At 42.5% G+C, this 21,568-nt stretch overlaps 1 protein-coding gene across 3 annotated transcripts in view; it reads left to right on the top strand.

The window, feature by feature from the left end:
- Positions 1-21,568, top strand: part of DOK5 (docking protein 5) — a 141,813-nt gene that overhangs the window by 103,235 nt on the left and 17,010 nt on the right. For all 3 annotated transcript variants that reach the window (XM_060032658.1, XM_060032657.1, XM_060032659.1), the window contains exon 6: positions 11,051-11,186. In XM_060032658.1, the coding sequence (XP_059888641.1) occupies positions 11,051-11,186 (136 nt within the window). The remainder of the gene's footprint in view (positions 1-11,050; positions 11,187-21,568) is intronic.

The raw sequence follows: 21,568 nt of genomic DNA, 5'->3' as shown, positions 1-21,568 counted from the left end.
CGGGAAATGAAGGAGCTTTTTGGTTCATGACTTTGGTCTCTTTATGGTCTGACTTTTGGGTATTTTGTCCACGAACTCCAGTGGTTAGATGATCGTAGTACCTACAGCCCGTACCACACAGTGTTGTGCCTCAGATATGGTGGGGACTTCGAATATTTATTGATTTTGAGCAGCATCTTGTTCAGTGGTCATGCTTTATGGGGCCGGCGCAAACCTGAGACTGAACGAACAATCGGAAGGACAAGTATCGGGAATGTATTCTTAGGACCTCGCTCATTTCCCAAACAGTGTGGTTCCTAGTGTAAGGAGCACTGATTTGGGAGTCAGAGAGACCCTAGGTCCTGATCGCTATTCTTTCTTAGCTGTTGGCCACTTACAAAGTGTTTAACTTCCCTTGTAAGTTTATCTAAGTAATAACTTCCTTCTGGGGTGGTCTTAGGTAAAAGCAGCAATGCATATAGATGACCCAGAAGGTGCTGGGCTTCTCTTAATAGTCTCTTTGAGGTTTTATCATAATACCTTTTGGAACAGGACTGGGTTTGCAGGATCCAGACAGTGTTAAATGCAAGGTAATCATACTATTTTATATTTTGCCTGAAACTCAAAGATGAATTTTTATAGTTACCATCAAGATGCTCAGGATATAAGATCATTCATGTTCCCCCAAGTGTGAAGGTTTCACAGCTGCCTCACTTTATTAGTGAAGATAATTCTTTCCCTTGGCTATTTTTGGATGTGTTCAAAATAAGGCAGTGTCATATTAACTAAGATAATTTTCTCCCTGTCTCACGTTGATAGATGAACAGGAGTTAAGTCTCTCTAGACAGATAGTTTTCACATATCCAGCATGCGTCTGCAAAAACGTCACAACATTTCCCCTCTAGAATGCAGAGAATCTTCCTAAGACCTTGGGCAAAGTTCTGCTCTGTCTAGGCAAAGCCTCTGTTAGACTTGGAGCTAAATGTTATTCCTGCTGAATGGCCCATTTCACCGCACCAGGATTGACAATGGGGCACGCGTAATAAGCTGGGCTGGGAGGTGGAGGAAACGAAATGAAATTATAGTCAATCACATACTGGCTGTGGGACCTTGAGTAAATGACTTAACTCTCTGAGCTTCCATTGGCCACCTGTAAAATGGGTATAATTTATGTCTCTCACAAGATGGCCATGAAGACTAAATAAAGGTACATATACAAACACCTGGCATAATGCCTGGCAGGTAGTAGGCAGTTGTGTCAACACAAACTGACACAAGCAGACAAGAAATTTGTCGGCCTTCAGAACCCAAAGTCCAGGGAGCAGAGGTGGCTTCAGGGTTGGGTTGATTCAGAGTCCAAATGAGGACCCTAGGTTTTATATCATAGTCTTGTTTCTTCTAGCTGGCTTCACTCTGCTCCACATGGGGCTTCCAGGAGCTTTGAGGTCGTCTCACACCGTCAGCCAATAGAAGAGAGATAGATTCTTACCATACATTGACCATTCCATTCACTATGTGTCAGGAACTGCACTGAGGACTTTATGGAAAGCACACAGGGTACAGATAGAATGGGCGTGGTTCTCCCAAAGCAGGAAGAGGTTACTGACACCATCAGAAGGGATGTGAGGTTTAAAAAAAAACTAACAAAATGTGTCCAGTACAGTATTTAATAATTTCTCAAAGCAAATAGGGTGAAGCAGCTATTTGACTGTAATTAATAATATCACTCATAACGGTGCTGAGATGCAGAACAGTGGTCCTCAACCAGGGGTGATTTTGCACCTAAGGGACGTTTGGCAAAGTCTGGAGACATTTTTAGTTGTCACAACGTGTGCTGCACAAACAAGCCCCACGACAAAGAATTATCAGGTCCAGTTATCCAGGTGAAAAACTCTGCTCTAACAAGCATATCAACCATTGAAAATAAATACTGATACTTACTGAGCCCTTACTATACAAAAGTTGCTGTACTAAGCATTGCACATGCACTGTCTCATTTAAGCCATTTGCTCGTCATATAAACCAGGGGATGTTATTATGCTCATCCTAAGGGGAAACTTGGGCGTCTGTGCGACTGATCCAAAGGCATGAGACCAGTAAGTAAATGGTGGATTCAGGAACACACTCAGCTCTTCTTACTTCCAAACCCTATAGATTCTAAGAAGGCTAAGTATCACCACTCTGCTAGGTTAGCCTAGTTCTGAGTGAGCTCTCCAGAGCTAAGGAAGAGAAGGCGTACTGCATAACCAGCACTCATGTATAAATTATCTTAGTTTACTTTAATTCTGGAACCTCCTATCTGTTCTTTTAGTTCGGAGTGCAGTCAGAATTGTTCATCTCTCCTGGGCGGCAGTATCATGATCAAAGGTCATTAGAGTCTTCTAGATGCTGTTTCTCCCTCTCTTCCCCAATATAGGCAATTCTGACCGTACCTCTGTTTTTTCCTTGAAGAATTCCACAGTTGAAATATAATCTTTTCAATAAAGTGCAGTTGCACAATTAATTGCCACTTATTGCCCCTGGAGATAAAGAACAATGAGCTTGTCTGGGGGGAGGGATGGGGGAAGAGTACACATTGCTTATTTTATTTGAGTTTTTTCGAGTTTTTTGTTTGTTTGTTTGTTTCTTTCCACTTGGAATGCCTTGAGGCTTCAGTGAAGCTCATCAGATTGGCAGGGTCTGTGATTTTTTCATGGGAAGGTCCAGTTGACATGAAGTTTTAACTGCGGCAACATCCCCCATGGAACTATTCTTGAAACGTTACTGTTTAAAGCATGGTGGCAGGTGTCCAGTAAGTATCCCTGTGAATTTCACAGCTGGCTGCCCAGTTCCCCGCTTGCTTCAGTGTCAGGCTCTGTCCTACCTCCTGACCGATTTAAATGACTACCCTCGGTTTAGCACCTGCAGGGCTGAGGGCAGCTCAGGTGACATTTGGCAGAAAGTGGTGAATAATTACCACACCTGGGTGCCTCTCTTTACCAGCCAGAGAATGTCCCTCTCGTGCTTTTGACATCATTTTGAGAGAAACTTTTAGGTTTGCCAAGAATATGTGAAAATTGACATTGCATATACAAATTCTTTTCCTTAAATGGAGTGCACAAATTGGTGAAAAAGGCTTTTTCTGGATGTAAAGACATCTGAACAGTCTTGGAAAAGAAATCATCTGTGTCTTGTGTATATCACTCTAAAAACAAGTTTAACTGGTGAAATAACTTTTCATTGGAGAAGAAAACTGTAGATGAGTGTACCTGTAAAAGGACCATTATTCTCATATAAACCTTTGGATATTCTCTATTTGTCTTCTTGATTCTAAGCTACTTAGTAATCCCTCACTTCTAAATATTTTGTAGAACATATATTCATTCTTATTAAAGGATTGAAAGCAAATTAACAAATAAAATGTACTTGGCGCTTCCTACTATGTTGAATAGAGAAATTTAAATACAAATGCGTTAGATCCCACACAGCCTAGCTCAGAGGAAGTGAAATTCTCTTCTTTTGAAAGAAAACAAACGACAGTTGTGCCATGTATGTGGCCATTCATTCTTCATTAGCATCGATCTAAAAAATAATTTTAGATTTTTTATTTATAAATTTTCATTTATAATTGTATTATAAATATTGCTTGAGTGGAAGCATGTGTGAAATCAGAAGGGAGAGTCCCCTTTCCACTCTACGGAGTAACCTCTTTAATCATCATCTTTAAAGATCTTCCATTATTGCCCGTCTGTTCTCTGCCAGACACTGTGCTAGGTGTGTGGGTGTGAACACAGACAAGACAAGGCCATCCTAAGAAGCTTAGCTAGGTCCCCTCTTACTTTTGAGCTTCTGTGGTTGGTTCTAGCATATGAAATCCTTAAAGGAAAGGATGACTTTCTTGTGACCTTCGGAAAAAGAAATTAAACACTCACCAATGCCTCCTGTCTTGTGGCCATCTTTAAAAAAAAATTTAAGGCGTATTTTTATTTAATTTATTTATTTTTCCAGCTTTATTGAGGTATAAATGATACAGAACATCCTTTAAGTTTAAGGTGTACAAGGTGATGGTTTGATACAGGTATGTATTGCAAAATGATCACCACAGTAAGGTTAGTTAACACCTTCATCACCTCACGTAATTACCTTTTTTTGTGGTGAGAAACATTTAAGATCTACTCTCTTTGTAACTTTCAGGTATACAATAGAGTATTTTTAATTATAGTCACCATTCTGTACATTAGATGCCCAGAACTTACTCATCTTACAGCTTGAAGTCTGTACCCTTAGACCAACATCTATCTCCCCTTTTCCTCCTCCTGCAACCCCTGGAAACCACCTTTCTACTCCCTGTTTCTATGAGTTTGGCTTTTTTCAGATTCCACATGTCAGTGAGATCATACAGTGTTTGTCTTTCTTTGTCTGACTTACTTCACTTAGCATAATGCCCTCAGGTTCCATCCATGTTGTCACGAATGGCAGGATTGTCTTCTTTTTTTTTTTTAAGACTTAATAGTATTCCAGTGTCTGTGTATATACCCACACACTACATTTTCTTTATCCATTCGTCTACCAGTGGACTCTAAGGTTATTTCTATGTCTCGGCTATTGTAAGTAATGCTGCAGTGAACATGGGGTTGCAGATATCTCTTTTGAGATCGTGATTTCATTTCCTTTGGATATATACCCAGAAGTGGAATTGCTGGATCTTTTGGCAGTTCTGTTTTTAATCTTTTGAAGAACCTCCATACCATTTTTCATAGTGGCTGCACCAGTTTACATTCTCACCAACAGTGCACAAGGATTTCCTTTTCTCTATGTCCTCACCATCCCTTGTTATCTCTTGTCTTGTTTACAGTAGCCATTCTAACAGGTATGAGGTGATATTTCCTTGTGGTTTTGATTTCCCTGATGGTTAGTGATGTGGGGCATTTTTTGTATACCTGTTGGCTATTTGCGTGATGCGACCATCTTTTCATAGGTGATGGCCCACTAGTGTATGTGACCACTTTATATATGACAGTACCTCAGAATTCTAGTAAAGGACTAGTAAAAACTGAATCATGCCTTCTTTCATCACATTCCCTGAGTGTACCCTGAGAGCTGGTGTGGTTCCAAGCACTATGTGTGTAGCAATAAATAAAACATACATGTGTTCTGTTGTTATGAAACTTACTCTCTAGAGGAGAGGGGATACAGACTATGACAGACATTAAGAAAAAGTACAACAGATGTTAGAAGGTGTAAGTCCCACAGTGAAAAATAAAGGTGTTCGATAGAAAGTGTCAAAGGAGGGGTGCAGTTTTTTGTTTTGTTTTTTTTTTGCGGTACGCAGGCCCCTCACTGTTGTGGCCTCTCCCGTTGCGGAGCACAGGCTCCAGACGTGCAGGCTCAGCGGCCATGGCTCACGGGCCCAGCCGCTCCGCGGCGTGTGGGATCTTCCTGGACCGGGGCACGAACCCGTGTCCCCTGCATCGGCAGGCGGGCTCTCAACCACTGCGCCACCAGGGAAGCCCACGTTTCCTTTCTTGATTGTTCCTCTGACCTGTAGCGGCTCACTCTACCATTATATTATCTTTGAACCCATTCGCATGTGTAGATCTTGTCTAACCAAACGAATTGTAAACTCCTCAAAGACAAAGCCTCTGCCTTTACCTTTGTTTACATCCATTGCAGCCGCTGTTACGATTTGCCTAATGTTAGTGTGACAAGTACCGCATTCTTTCAGTTATAATATATAATTGTAAAAGTGAAAAATCAATACTGATCTAATAACCCCTATGGCAGGGATGGAGAGAAGAAAAGATTATCTTAAATATACATGTTGAGGGTAAGATACATTCTGCTTTTAGCAACGTTTAAATATCCTAAAGACACACACATACACATGTACACACGCACATGCACAAAATACATCTTGAAAGTGAGGAACTGTTGAGTCGATTGGCTTTCTAACTTCATAAGTTTGCTTATTAATACTGTCCTCCGTGAGGTCATTTATTTTGGTCTTCATAATTTCAATTCCATTAGTATTTTTCTAATAAACTATGTTGGTGTGGAATGTCATTGTCAAAGGGAAGGAACAAAGATTAGAAAGTTGGGCGTTCAGTGCCAGTGCAAACTGTCGCATGCAGGTGGTGACTTGGAGACAGTGAAGAGCATTGTTTCAGAGCCCTTGTGGGTCACGGCATGCGGGCCGCCCCTCCCCCCGCCCTCTCTCCAACGTGTCCTCTTGTCTCTTAGCTTTGTCCCACCTCAAGGCATTCTGTGTGCAGTTGTTTCTGTCACACTGTTCTTCCTGCTTTCTCATCCAAACCACTTCCCTCCCCACGGTGGCTCAGTGACCCCTCAGTTTAAATAAAACTTGCTCAAGGAAGCCTGGGTCAAGTTCTCAGTCACTCCTTTCCTAGCCCTGTCTGCTGTTTCCTAATCTATTCTACAGTTATTTATTGGACACTAAATATAGGCCAAGTCCTGTGCTGGGCCCTGGTGGAAAAGCTGTGAATAAATGAGAAAACAATCTGTGTCCACGTGGAGCTTACATTCCAGTGAAATAATGGAAGTGCACCTTATTTGAAGATGTGCTTTGTGCATTCTGAGTATCATATTTGATACTTTCAATAAATCTAGGTGACAGTTACTATCATTATATTTATTTTACAGATGGATATGCAGGCTTAGGGAAGTTAACTAACGTGTACCAGGCACAAAGCTGGTAAGGGGCAATCCCAGACAGGCGGTCTGGAGCCCACGTCTGTACCTTTACCAAGCCTTTTATTCCATGCTGCCTTGATGTGCATGAATGAATGAATTTCCCAATACTTTCTGAGCTCTTATGGATTTTCTTACGGTTTTCTTATGGATTCTTAACTAATTGCATAATCCGTGGTTTGGAGTGACAAGCATATCATTTAGGCAGAGTAGTTACTGAGAAATTCAAAGCTATATGTGCATCTGTATGGTCACAGAGTTCTTATATCTGAACCTTATCTTCACAAAGGACATAGGAAAGGCCCAACTTAAACTCATTATTTTACTTCCTCTGGGTTTCCATCCACTGGTTCTGTTAGCATAAGGCCATCAGGAAAGAGGCTTGGGGCATTTGGGACGGCTTCGGATGCTAGAAGTGTCCAAGGTCAAAGTCAGTGGGTAAAGAGAAAGAAAGGAATCAGGACCATTAAAAGTCAAGACTTGAAGGGAATTCCCTAGCAGTTCGGTGGTTAGGACTCAGTGCTTTCACTCTCGTGGGCCTGGGTTAAATCCCTGGTTGGGGAACTAAGATTCTGCAAGCTGCATGGTGTGGCCAAAAAGAAAAACGTCAAGACTGTGTATTTGCAAGTCTGATAGATGAACCCATTAGAACGTCTTTGCTCTGTGTTGTGTTTTCTCCAGAGATGTGAAGCAGACATAGCCGTATTAGGTTATGTAAGACCATTACCCCTTTGATGAGCTTTTTTTTTTACTTCCTTTCCTTTCCTTTTTTCTTTTTTTCCCTATTTTCTTCTTACTTGCCTTGGGAAGTTGGTCCATTATATTATTTTGCCAAAGGCCTCTAATAACACTTTAAATGGCTTGTAAAGCTACTTATGAAACAGCACCAGGGACTTCCCTGCTGGCGTGATGGTTAAGAATCCACCTGCCAATGCAGGGGACAAGGGTTCGAGCCCTGCTCCGGGAGGATCCAACGTGCCGCAGAACAACTAAGCCCGTGCACCACAACTACTGAGCCCGCGAGCCACAACTACTGAAGCCCGCGCACCTAGAGCCTGTGCTCCGCAACAAGAGAAGCCACCGCAATGAGAAGCCCACGCACCGCAACGAAGAGTAGCCCCTGCTCGACACAACTAGAGAAAACCCGCACGCAGCAACGAAGACCCAATGTAGCCAAAAATAAATAACTAAATAAATTTATAGAAACAGCACCAGACAAGTCTGTTGGGTTGAGGGGCATGAATGAAATAAAAGAACTCGTGGGTAGAGGTTAGAAGAGACTGTATGGAAGAGCATCTGAGGTCAATTTTGTACATTATCCACGCTTTCTGGGTCACTGCTGTCCCACTGAAGGGCATATACCTTTGAACAATATGGATGAAAGTCCCAACAATTAGGCAAACCAAAGGCCTAATTCCTGTTCTGTTTAGAGCTCTTTAGTGCATGTTTGTGCCTTTAACGCAAACTGGAGGCCTCTTGGCCAGATCTGGTCCTTAGAGGCATTTTGGCTCCCACAGCTTAAACAAAAAAAACAAAGGAAAAAGTTGCCAACATTAAAATTTCAGGTTATTTCATATAAAAATCAAAATTTCTGATTTCTCTTAGACAATCACAAGTGTGGCTACATTGGGCTCGTATTTCCCCATTTAAACGTGACCAGGGCTGACCGGTGGCTGGTGTCCATTAGCTACGCTCCCTCTGTGTGGCTGTGTGTTGTAGGGGTCTGAGCATCTTTATCCATTCACGTTCTTTGTCTGAACCCTGATGGAATTTGAGGTTGTGACTCCTGGTTCTTTCTGTAAGTGGTAAGTGTGTATGTGTGAGTGTGTGTATGTGTAGGTGTGTGTATGTGTGTGAGTGTCTGTGTCTTTCAGATCCTTAGGTGGAGGCAGGGAAAGTCTGTGTACTTTCAAGAAGAATACTTGATACTCTGTTTTGATTTGGTTTGTTTCTGATCACAGTAATTATTTAGAGTCAAATGTCATTAAAGGATGGTTGTGGCTTTGTTATGTTAACCAAAAGCAGACATTGGATAAAAGAGTGATTTTCAAAGAGTAGATTTCACTAGTTAGTGAGTCATAATGTAAATTAAGCACTTCGCCACTGGTATTAAAAAATATAATAGAGGGGCTTCCCTGGTGGCGCAGTGGTTAAGAGCCCGCCTGCCGATGCAGGGGACACGGGTTTGTGCCCCGGTCCGGGAAGATCCCACATGCCGCGGAGCGGCTGGGCCCGTGAGCCATGGCCGCTGAGGCTGCACGTCCAGAGCCTGTGCTTCGCAACAGCAGAGGCCACAGCAGTGAGAGGCCTGCGTACCACACACACACACACACACAAAAAATATATATATATATATAATAGAAAATATTAACATATTATAAATTGATGTTAGATAAATAGCTAAATAATAACTAGGTGATAGATAAATAGATCAACAGATGTACTAGGTCACAATCTAAGCTATACTTATTACTGCGGGTTGCCGTTACAAAAACCTTAAAAGCCACTAGATTGTCAAGTTTTAGAAACACAGCTGCAGGGTTTGCTATGAATCAATTTTCCTACAAATGTTTCCCAGTAACAGATACCTTCATCCTTTCTGGAACCAAGGTTGGCATCTAAGTAAGTAAAAATGACCTCTGCCCTAGAGGAAACAGAAGAGCACCTCTTCCTGTTTAATAATTGATTGAGGTTACCCTCCTCTTAACAAATTATATTTCCATATTTGATGGAAAAAAAAAGTGTTGTGAAAAAATTAAAACCTTGCGGAATTAGGTGCCAAGTAGCAGAGTCAAATTTGTATGGTGGATCAAATAAAGAGGGGATAGCAGTGAGGACTGAAGTATTTTAGGAAGTCTTCAGGAAAGAAATGGGACTTGAGTAAATATGCTTTGAATTTTAGTTTTTAGTTCTTCCTTGGATTAGGATGACTCAATAATTAAAATCACATGATCAACCTCATAAGCTAGTTCTTTATATTAGCTGGTTGAAAGAGCCTTCTAGTTTTTCTCTTTCTTCTTACATGGTCCATATTAATGAAATTCAAGCGAGGCAGGTTTTGACCAATTAACGTATGCTATGCTATATGTGCTGAAAATTGCCATATGGCCGTGGTATTGAGCCAACTGTGGAAAATAAGGATAAGTCTTCCTTTCTTATTGCACTAACTGCATAGACTGGAATAGATAAAATATTTAACAGGTTTGGGTTGAAAATTTGCTTGGTTTCCATGCTGTGTTAAAAAGTTCTTTAGATGTGAGCCTCTAGATGTGAGCAAAACTCAGGCATTAAGGCCAGTATTCAGTTTTTCAGCAAGAGATTCTGAGGTGGAAGGAGTGGAATTGTATTTTAGAATAATGAAGTAATTATTAATAATTATAAATAATGTAATAATTAAATATTGTTCTTTAAAACAAAAACAACCTCTTAGTTTATCTTTGATATACGTATGTATCAAAATCAGAACTTTAAAAAATATCCTTTTAAAAATTATCCTTGATAATAGGATTTTGTCCAAGTCTTTAAAAATATTTAGAGTAATTAAATATATTTATTAATTATATGTAACACACTATACATATATATATACATGTATGTATGTATGTGTGTGTGCGTGTATATATAGTAGTTAAAACACATTTATTTGGTTCTTGCCTAATTATGTGTACCTATCTTCCATTATTAATATAATTCATTTTCTAATAGTCTGAGGTAGAAATGATCCTCTTCTTAATCCTTAACATTAATGTTGAAACCCATCTAGCTTTCCTTGAGTAACTTCTCTTATGTTCCACACATTAATTCAGCAAAGTTATGTTCATTTAAAAAAAAAACCTCTTAGCTGTGTTTGGTTCATCTCATGGGGTGAACACCTAGAGTAAAATTTGATCTGTGATTTGGGAAAGCATAGTTGCCTTTGGGAGTGAGATCACTCTTCAAGCCATTGTCTGTAAGGAAGGTTAGGACGGAATCTGAGAGTCACAGAATCCTTCTTTTACCTCTGAGCTACATGGCGCCGTTTCTGACGAGTTTCTGATTCACGGACTGTGATGGGAAGGCCGTAGCACAGGTGTCCTCTTTGAGACTCATACAGGAAGTAGAGGGATTATACTAAGAATCCAGAAACAGCTTATTAACCTTCTATGACAAAACCTACAGGACAAAAACATTGGGCACCATTTTGGCTTCGAGTGATTGGTTCCCTGCCCTTATTAATACCAGTTCATCGAACACTTTGATTCTAGTTAACTCTGTTTAGCACATGTGAACAAGGATCCTAATCTCATACAAAATAAATGAGCCTCGTATCAGACTCTTCTAGGCTTTAGGGGCATTGAACTTGTAGGAGCTGGTTTTCAGAAGCTCTCTGTCTTTGTTTTCACAGGATGTGTGAGACTGGTGAAGGGCTGTTTATCTTTCAGACGCGAGATGGGGAGGCCATCTACCAGAAAGTCCACTCTGCTGCCTTGGCCATAGCTGAGCAGCACGAGCGCTTGCTACAGAGCGTGAAAAATTCAATGGTACGTGTGGAATTTCTTGCTTATGACCGTGTACGCCGCTGTAGAATTTAGTCTTGGAATCTTTGTGCTGAAAATATGGTCAGTGTATTTTTGGGCAGAAGATTTACTCCTGTACTCAGCAGTGTAGTACTTGGATTAAATGCCATCCTTGGAAAGCTCCAAAAGGCCACCTGGTAACACAGTAACTATACACCGCCTCATCTGCTTACCCACTTTGTGCCTCAGTTGTTACCTGTGTGTTTAATCAACGTGGGCTCCTACAACAAAATACCATAGACTGAGTGAGTTATAAAAAACAAATTTATTTATTCCTCACTGGGAGGTTGGGAAGTCCAAGATCAAGGTGCCGGCGGATTCTGGTGGGACCCGCTCCCTGGTTCATGGATGGCTGTCCTTTCACTGTGTCTCATATGGCAGAAAGGGTGAGAGATCTCTGTGGGGTCTCTTTTGTAAGAGCGCTAATGCCATTCATGAGGGCTCTGCCCTCGTGACCTAAGCATCTCCCATAGGCCCTACCTTCTAATGCCACCACTTTGGGGGTTAAGATTTGAGCATATGAATTTGGGAGTGGGGGACACAATATTCAGTCCATTGCAGTGTGTGTGTATGTACATTAAAATCAATTTGGATATGTATGGATCTATAGACACAGCTATGTGGGTTATCTATCTATAGATATATATAATATTTTTAACTGTAGCAGAAGTAGTCATTTCAAATGTCAGCAGAGGTCAGAGAGAAAATGAAGGTGAGAGAAGAGGGCTGAGAGGAAACTGGGGTGAAATATCAAAAGCTCAAGACCAGACAACTGTCGACATGAGATCGTGGTTTCCGTGTAGGAGAGTTCTTGATTTTTCCAGATAAGTCAAGAATTTGACTGTTTATGGTATCTTCCCATTTGTAACTGTTGGAAATTAATTCCAGCTGAAACCAACAACAAAAACCAGTAATGCTTTGTGGGACAAAGGAAACCTACCCGTAAGACTCCATCCTGCCCACAACCATGCGTTTGCCATCTCTAGTGGGTAAACCTTCATAGTCATCAATGTATAAAAACACTGCAAACGCAAATACACATGAGCGTACGTAAATTCTCTCCCAGAACCCCTACTCTTTTCATTGCTTAGTGCCAGGGACTGTGCATTGTACGGACAATTATGATTCATGAGTTTCTTCTTTAAGAACAGTAAATTTACAAAATCCGAAATGAATGTACAACAGTTAAATAACGCAAATCATGCAGTGTGGCTGCAAACACATGCATAGAGATTCACATCTGGAAAGAAATCTGCAAAACCAAAAGGAACTGGGTTGGCATGGTAACGTTAGGGCCGTTTGAAAAGTTATGATTTAACCATGTGGGGTGGTTGGATTTAAAGATGGGAAAAGCATGTAGTATGATCTATCCCAAAGGATCCCCAGATTATTCCCGAACAACTTGTGCATGCAGCGCTCTGGGATTTTAGAGCAGGGATCAGCAAAACTTTAGTAAAGGGCGAGATAGTAATATTTTAGGCTTTGTGGTCAAAGATAGTTTCTGCTGCAACTGTTTAACTTTGCCATTGTAAAGCCAAAGCGAGCAAAAGGAGAGAAGGAGGGAGGGAGGAGAGTTCAAGTTGTTTTGAACTTACAGGGCAATGTCATTGCATTAAAGTTGTGCGCTACACAAGATGCCTTTAAAGGTCTGAAGAAGTTTTTTTAAGGTTACCTTTTTGTAAAGCCATCGATTAGCACACATTGTTATCTACCTGAAAAGCAGGTTCTGCACGCCCATGTTTTTCCATTTACGCCTCCTCATTACTTCCACTAAAAATTAATCAGGAGTATGAGTAATTCGTTCAGATCATCCTTTTGCAGATTTAACTGGAATATAATGTTGTTTGCTCTTAATTTGCTGTATGCTTAACAAGTTCTATAAAATGAATGATTTTAAAAGTAAACACATCCTGTTTTAGATGGAAATGAGTAAGCTTCAAAACGGGATCTGAATCTCAAGGAAGTTAAACCGGGGATTGTGAAATGCTTAAAAATCAACATCCTTCAATCCGTCTCTGATTAGGGGAGAAAAGAGATACTGTGCTAAAATGAAACAAATGAAGGTGATACTAAAGCCCCTAAGTTAGAGTTTTGCATATTCTGGTCACTGGGAGTGGATCCACGTGGATTGGCTCTATTCTTGACTAGGAATTGCCTGTATGCCACTACTGGCTTGCTTCTCTGAGATGGTCAAGGTCACGAATGGAGAAAGATGGTGAAGCTAACCTCATTATTCGGAAGCCCTAACCCGCTGTTAGCTGCCGCTAACTCCCAAGACGGAATGCTTCACTGTGGAACGCATGACAGTTTGAAGTTGCAGCCTTGAGTGAAGGGGTTTGGATCAGACTTATGACCTTGAATCCCAGAAGTCAGAAAGAGGAGACTTGTGGGTCGGATAGTAATAACTTTTATTTTATTATCATCATCATTATAGTCATTATTGCGGTAGGCTGAACAATAGCTCCCCCAAATCTTTCCCACCTTAATCCCTGGAACCTGTGAACATTACCTTATATGGCAGAAGGGACTTTGCAGATGTGATTAAGTTAAAGCTCTTGAGATGGGGAGATTGTCCTGGATTATCCAGGTGGGCCCAGTGTCATCACAAGGTCCTTGTAAGAAGGAAGCCAGAGGAGTGAGAGCCAGACGGAAGGTGATGTGGCGATGGAAGCAGAGGGACAGACAGAGATTTTTGAAGGGTCTGTGCTGATGGTTTGAAGGTAGAAAGAGATGTGACCCAAAGGATATAGGTGGCCTCTAGAAACTGGAAAAAGCAAGGAAATGGATTCTCCCCTGGAACCTCCAAAAGGAACCAGCCCAGCTGACACCTTGACTTTAGCACAGTGAATCTGATTTCAGACCTCTGGCCTCCAGAGCCGTAAGGGGATAAATTTGTGTGGTTGTACGCCACCAGTGTTGTGGGAATTTGTTACAACAGCTATAGGTAACGAATACAATAATAATATCAAAAATAATAAAAATGTATCGTGTCTCTACTCTGTAGCAGACAATATTTTAAGGACTTTGTGTGTACCTTCTAACCCTCCCAATGACCCTTGGAGGGAGGGCCCAGCACCACCAGCTTGGAAGTAGTGGGGCTCCAATTTGGAGCAAGTGTGCTGGGATAACCCCACTTTACACTTTATCTTGGAATCAAGCCCCTAGACACGTTTTCTTTGCCCTGCATGAGATCAGGTCACTGCTGTTCTAAAAATTCCAAATTAACGGCTGACATTTAAAAGTTAAGAGGTTTCACATAAAACTCAGATTTCTGTAGTATCTTAAAAAGTGAAAAGGCCACACTGATCTCACACCCCCACGTGGCAACCATCGGATATGCCTGGTGGTGCCTTCCCTCTTCAGGTAGAATGGGGATCTTCAGTTCTCCGCAGTCCCTACCACTCTCCATTGTCACTCAGCAAGTGGTCCTTCTCTGGGCATTTGCTAGCCATGCTGTGGCCAATCGATGTCCTGCGTATGTTACATGTATAAGTTTTCTGTTGCTGTGTAACAAAGTGCCACAAACTGTGCACCCTAAAACAACACACGTATGTTATCTCATAGTTGCCATGGGTCAAGAATGTTGGCATGGCTTACATGGGCCCCCGGCTTCAGATTCTCACAAGGCTGAGATACTCTAGTCTCATCTTAAGGTTAGACTGGGGAACGACCCACTCACAAGCTCACAGTGGTTGTTAGTGGAAGTTAGTTCCTTGGGGCTGCAGGATCAAGGGCCTCAGTTTCTTGTTGGCTAGTGGATGGAGGCCATCCTTAGCTCCCAGGGACCACCCTCAGCTTCTTGTCATGTGGGTTTCCCAACATAGCCACTTACTTCATCAAAGCCAGCAAGACCACAATCCTGTGTATCCTAACCATGGTCGTGACATCCCATCATCCCGTCATAGGCTGTTGGTTGGAAGCGAGTCACAAGTCCTTCCCACAGTCACGAGAGAGAGGGGACCACACAAGGGTGTGCACACCTAGAGGAGGAGCTCAGGGGGCCACCTTGGTGTCTGTCCCCATACCATGCAAACTTCTGGAATAATGTTTATTTAGTGCTTTGATTTTACCTTTTAAGTACGTTTCCTGCTTTATGGCGTGTTGCTAATAATGCCATTTATTTATGAAGCACCTGCTAAATGCCAGGCTCTTTAGCAACAACAACCGTACCACTTATCAAGCCAGGCACTTTACTTGCTTTTTCTCTAATCACCATGATATCTCTGTGAAGTAGACCTATTCATTCGTTCTCATTTATTAGTTCATTCAAATATGTTTATTGTGGACATAATATGCTGTAGGATATAGCGGTAATTGACAGGTAAAGCCCATGATCCCATGGGTCTTATAATTCAAGGGAGTATTATTCATGACCCTTGACCTGGAAGGAATCACTCTCCAGATCTTATAGACGAGAAAACAGATGTTCACAGCGGTTAAGTCACTTGCCCACAGCCATAGAGCTCATTACTGTTGGAGCCAGAAATGCAGGATCCTTTTATTTGGTTGCTAAACCTCTACCTCTGGCCACAATGCCTTACTCCCCAGAAGGGTTTTAAAGCCCTTCTGTTTCTTTTATATCCGCACTGAGAACTGTCTTAGCATTTTCAAATTACCCTGAATATCAGAGTACCTTTCAGAAATACATATCAACTCAGAGTATATGTGAAAAAATTACTGTTACAAGAAATCTCGTTTCTTTTGGTACTTTTGGGACCAGATAGCAATCATGTTTCTCATAATCCTTCCCCCACCTCCTCTCCTTGAAAATTCAGTGTATTATGATTCATTCTAAATAGGGTGTAGAAGAGGGTGGGCGGGCCTGGGGTATGAGGGGAAGGACTAACTGTTGAATGAGATGGAGCCGCAGGAACTCGTTTGCTCACAAGCTGCGAGCTGCCCTGCTGGAGCAGCTACAGGGAAGCTCTGCCCGGACAGTGTGGGACTCCCCCGAGCAGCCAGCTATTTTTGCCACCTTGGAGATCAGTGTCTATAACAGAGTCTAATTTTGGAACAAGGAGTGGCAGTGTGGGGATGTTCCTCATTCCACGGCCGGGCCTGTCATTTTTAGAATTTCCTTCAAGGCGAGAGTGACAAGGTGAATGATGGCCATTTAGCAGCTCCCTTGGGGGCTGCAGGGCCGGGCTCCACTGGGGGTGACATTCAGGCCCCAGGGTGACGTCTCCCCCATCCTCTGCAGTCCTGACTGTGCTCCCACGTTTGAGAGTTTAATCGGAGCTCTTTCTGTGTCCCCTCTTTTCTGTTGTTGTTTAATTGATTTACTTCCAGACTTGGAAATAAATTTTGCAATTTATTTGCAAATTATTTGCAAATAAATTTTGTTAATCAATTTGTAGAATTCAAGAGGAACTCTTCTACAGTTCTGCAAACCAAAGTAATTTATATTCAACCTAATTTTAAAAATGATAGTCTACACTTTTTTTTTTTTTAATATAGAGGGCATCAAAGAAAGCATAGAATCGATTTCACTACTACTCAGACTGAAAAAGACCCACACCTGCTGGGATTTTATGTGTAGAAACAGCCTTCTCACAACTGTGTCCCCACTCATCCACCCACAAAAAAATCAGTTTTTACCTCTTCTGTTTATGAGCTCTAGTTAATTGCCTTAACTTACAGATTTTTTTTTCTTTTTAGTGTACTACTTAAAGCAGTTATCAACTTTTTTTCACTCCTGAATATCCACTCCCTTTTCATAGCTTGGTATATTAATTATAATTCAAAAATCTATTACTGAACATCTGTCTACTGCTTGCAAAGTAGATCTTTGCAAAGATGTAAAAATTTTTTTTTGCATCTTAAGGAGCTTGAAATTTAGAATAGAAGTTATGATTTAAACTCTTCAAAACATGCAACAGTGTAATCCTGTGATTCAATGTGTTCTGGTGCCCTTTAGAGGGCAATTTGTCCCTGTTGATCAAAATTCAATTCACATGTCCCTTTACTCAGCAATAGCACATCTAGGAATTTACTCTAAAAATGTACTACCGGAAGCAAAGCTGATGTGGACACAAATGGAGGGAGTTATTCCTTTTTGCTTACATTCTGCTGTTTTACAAATATTTGCTAAGCCCTGCTGTCCGCAGGGTGCTGAGGAAGTGATTGAAGAAGATGAAGTTCCCATTCTTGGGGAGCTTGTGTGTAATAGCAGAGATATCACCCAAAGGGGATAATTAGATAAGTTATGGCACATGATGTAACAGGAACTAAATGAGGCAGCTAAGTAGGGTCACACTTGGTACTATCGAACTTGTGTGAAGCACGTGGATGAAGAAGAGGCAGGACAGTAGGCAGAGTCCGACACACACTCACACCCACACTCGCACTCACACACATGCTTTGTCAGTACAGAGTGAACTTCCGGCGGGATACAAACGTACTGGGTAATGTTGGTTACCTTTGGGGAGCAGGACTGGGGTTTGAGGGTCTGAGAAGGGGCTTTTATATTTCTCTGTATGTTTTTCTCTTCCATTAATTTTTTTTCTTTTCTTTTTTTTTTTTTTTTGTGTTACGCGTGCCTCTCACTGCTGCGGCCCCTCCCGTTGCGGAGCACAGGCTCCGGACGCGCAGGCTCAGCGGCCATGGCTCACGGGCCCAGCCGCTCCATGGCACGTGGGATCTTCCCGGACCCGGGCACGAACCCGTGTCCCCTGCATCGGCAGGCGGACTCTCAACCACTGCACCACCAGGGAAGCCCTTGAATAGACAATTTTCTGAGCATAGAGAAAAAGGAAAATGAAGCCGGAATCCCAAATCCCATTCCCTCCCAGTGCCAAAACAAGGCACAGGTTCCAAGCAAGTCTTCTCTGAGAGGCTGGGGAAAATAGTCCCAGAGGTTATTAATTTCAGTGTACAGGTGGGGAGAGGGTTTCCTCGGTAAGGGGTTGTAAAAAGTTACCAGAAGCAAAGGGAAGGATGATTCTATTTTATGCATATGGCTGAGAATTCAAATGACTCCGAGGAAATTGATGCAAATCACTTTCATTCCCCATGCAAGTAACCATTTGAGCACATCTGGCGCTCAGCAAGATGCTGTATTTGGAAATTTGGCCCCAAATGGTTGATTCCACTAACAGTCTGCTTTATCAGAGCTGCAGGCGACAGTGGAGGCATTGTTTCAGCCAGAGTTCTGCTCACCAAGTAGTGTCTGCTGCATTTTTTCCCTTAGCAAACTTTCTCTCCTGCTCACTTTTTCTTTTCTGTCTCTGTGTGTGTGTGTGTGTGTGTGTTTGTGACATTCAAAAGTAAGCCTCTGCTCGCTTTATTTCCTTGACAGTTCAGTAATATTCTGTGATATCTTGGTAACACTTTGATGATAGGAATACCCATCACTTCTGCTGTAAATGTCAGAACACGGGAAAGGAGCTGGAGAAAGTGAAGACAGCTCTTTGGGTGGTTCCTGCCAAACATCTGTCGGAGCTGGATTCGGCAGCCCAGAAGCGCGGGTTTCACGAGAAAGCCGAGGGTGGCCACCTGTTTGGCAGATGGTTGATTTTCACTTGAGCAGAGGCCCCTGGGACAGTGAGGGTTCCAAGGGCTGGGAGAATCACTGGGAGATTCTACTCCCCAGGATTCCGTGGGTGTTCCCATCTCCTTGCACCTCCTTCGACTGTTTGCTATTTCTCTAAGCTTTGAAAATTTTATTTCTAAAATAAAATTTATTTCCAAAATTCAGATGCCCTTTTATCACTATGGACAGAACATGAGCCCATCCTTTAACGTCTTCATGACATCTTCTGTGCTTTCCTGAGACATACACAGGATTCTGATATGAACTTTAGCTCTGCAGTAGGAGGCCAGGTCTTACATCCTGGCTGGGCATCTTGACCAGCTCAGTGTCCTTGGGCAGGTCACTTCCCCACCTGTAGTGTTTGTCCCCCTTCCTGTGAAAGAGGAGGTTGTATTAGTACATACCTTACTGAGTGGCATAATGCCTGTGGTTTCCTGACATCGTGTCTGACACCTACTAAATCCAAGTCCACCTGCGTTGTTAATGTTGACTTGGGAGTCAGAGAGGATAAGATGGCAAAGGGGATGGAAGATGAGGGAGGTTTCTCATCCACTTATGGATTCCTCTCTTCAGTCAAGTCAGCCAGTGTGTCCATCAGTGACTCAGTTATTCAGCCACTTTTTATTAAGTGCCGTCATACGAATCACACCAGACACTAGGTATATGAGCATAGATGTGGCATCTTCTCCACCACGGGAAGGAGAGCTCTGCTTACGGGAGGGTCTGCTCTCTTTTGTAGAGGACGGGACACCATTGTGCAGGCAGACGGTGACGTGACCTAAGCTGGGCTTTAAACTAGCTCTCTGGCCATTTACTATAAAATCTTGGGGGAAACAGAGGTTCTGTGTTTTATTTAAGTTTCCAGCCCCCAGCAGAGTGCATGCCTTGTAAATGATGCCCAGAGTATATAAATGCGTGGAATGAGGGAGTGAATGAACCAAAGAACGCCAAGTGCAGAATTCACTGAAAGGGGTGAGGGGAGGCAGGGACGCAGGCAGGGAGAGCGTGAACGGCAAACTGAGTTCGGAGGCTTCGTCTAATTGAGGGATCATTAAAGTTGGAGTGAGCAGCTCCATCTGGCTCGACGCTGAGTGTCTGCATGCTTTATTTTGTTTAATTTTCACAACTATCCTTGGAGATCAGGATTGGTTTTTTGAATCCTATTTAATTTATTTTTACACAAACACATGTATGGAAATTTTAACTAACTGCAAAAATATAACTGTATAGAAGATGATTTGTGCTCTATTTTTTCCCTTTTATTATTGGTTTGCATGCCTCTTTCCCCTCTTTAGCAACTCCTAAAACTTAAAAGTGTGCACTTATCTTTCCATGTTTTCCTCCGTACGCATATAATCCTACACAGAAATCGACATCTACATACACACAGAGGTGGATAGACACACATAGATATCTACACAAGATATGGGTATTTGGGGGTCATTGTTGATTTTCCAAAATCGTGATCATATTACACATTTGAAGAAACTACCCCCTGGTATTCTCATTCAACAGTAAATGTCTCACGGGAGTAGTTTAAAGTCATGTAGCCTAGGTCTGATCCAGGGGTTGGCAAGCTATGGCTGATGAGCAAAATCTAGCCTGTGCTTGTTTTTGTAAGTACAGTTTTATTAGAACACCGCTATACCCAATCCATTTTTACATTGTTATGGCTGCTTTCACATGGAAATAAAAGAGGGGGTTCATTGGCACCATAGAGACTGGATGGCCTGCAGAGCCGAAGACATTTAATATTTGGCCCTTGACAGAAAAGTTTGCCAACCTTGGTCTCATTCATTCTTTTTAATGGTATGCATTTTATTGGCAATATTAGGTCCATTTCACGGAGGGAGAAATTGAGGCTCCATGGCTTACAGTCAGTAAGTGAAGAGCCAGGACAGGAACGTAAAGCCCAGGGTGTGAGTCAGTGGGAGCTGAAAGGAAGGAGGAAATTTGGGAGGCTTTGGAGGTAGAAGAGAGAATGTCTAGGGCCTGAGTGTGTGTCTGTGGTGTGGGCGGTGATGAGCTGAGGGAGCAGAAAAGGTGGGCTCTGGGACGGTGGTTCCCCACCTTCTGAGGGCATCAGGGTCACCTGGAAGGCTCACTAAGCCACACGTGGATGTGCTCCACCTCCAGGGTTTCAGCAGGTGTGGGTGAGGCATTGGAATTTTTTTTTTTTTTTTTTTTGCGGTATGCGGGCCTCTCACTGCTGTGGCCTCTCCCATTGCGGAGCACAGGCTCCGGACGCGCAGGCTCAGCGGCCATGGCTCATGGGCCCAGCCGCTCTGCGGCACGTGGGATCCTCCTGGACCAGGGCACAAACCCGCGTCCCCTGCATTGGCAGGCGGACTCTCAACCACTGCGCCACCAGGGAAGCCCCAGAGGCATTGGAATTTGAATGTCTAAAAAGTTCTCAGGTGATGCTGATGCTGGTCCAGGAACCACACTTTGAGAACTGTGGCTCTAAAGTGACTCTGAGATTCCAGCTCCTTGGTCCATGGAAGAAGTGGCACTGGAGCTAGAGAGAGCACAGCATGGGACCGCGTGCTTTCATGCCCTTTATACATACAAAAATCCGCAGTAAGACTTAACACCGATCATTCAGTTGAACATACATTGCGCTGAGAACAGAGATGTCGATGCAGCCATAATTCCCTCCTGGTCTAATTATATCGGACCTTAAGCAGTCTTTACATGCATCTCAGCAGGATGTGTTCACGGTGTTTCATGTGTTTACAGAAGCAAGAACATGTGGTTAAGCTCTCTCGCTGGAGAAAGCTAGATCCTTTTAAGAAATCACTCCTCTAACTGAAGT

The sequence above is a fragment of the Delphinus delphis genome, chromosome 15 (genome assembly GCF_949987515.2).
Source record: "Delphinus delphis chromosome 15, mDelDel1.2, whole genome shotgun sequence".
Classification (NCBI taxonomy): Eukaryota; Metazoa; Chordata; class Mammalia; order Artiodactyla; family Delphinidae; genus Delphinus; species Delphinus delphis.
The sequence above is the reverse complement of the archived record's forward strand: the minus strand, read 5'-3'. Positions and strand labels throughout refer to the sequence as shown.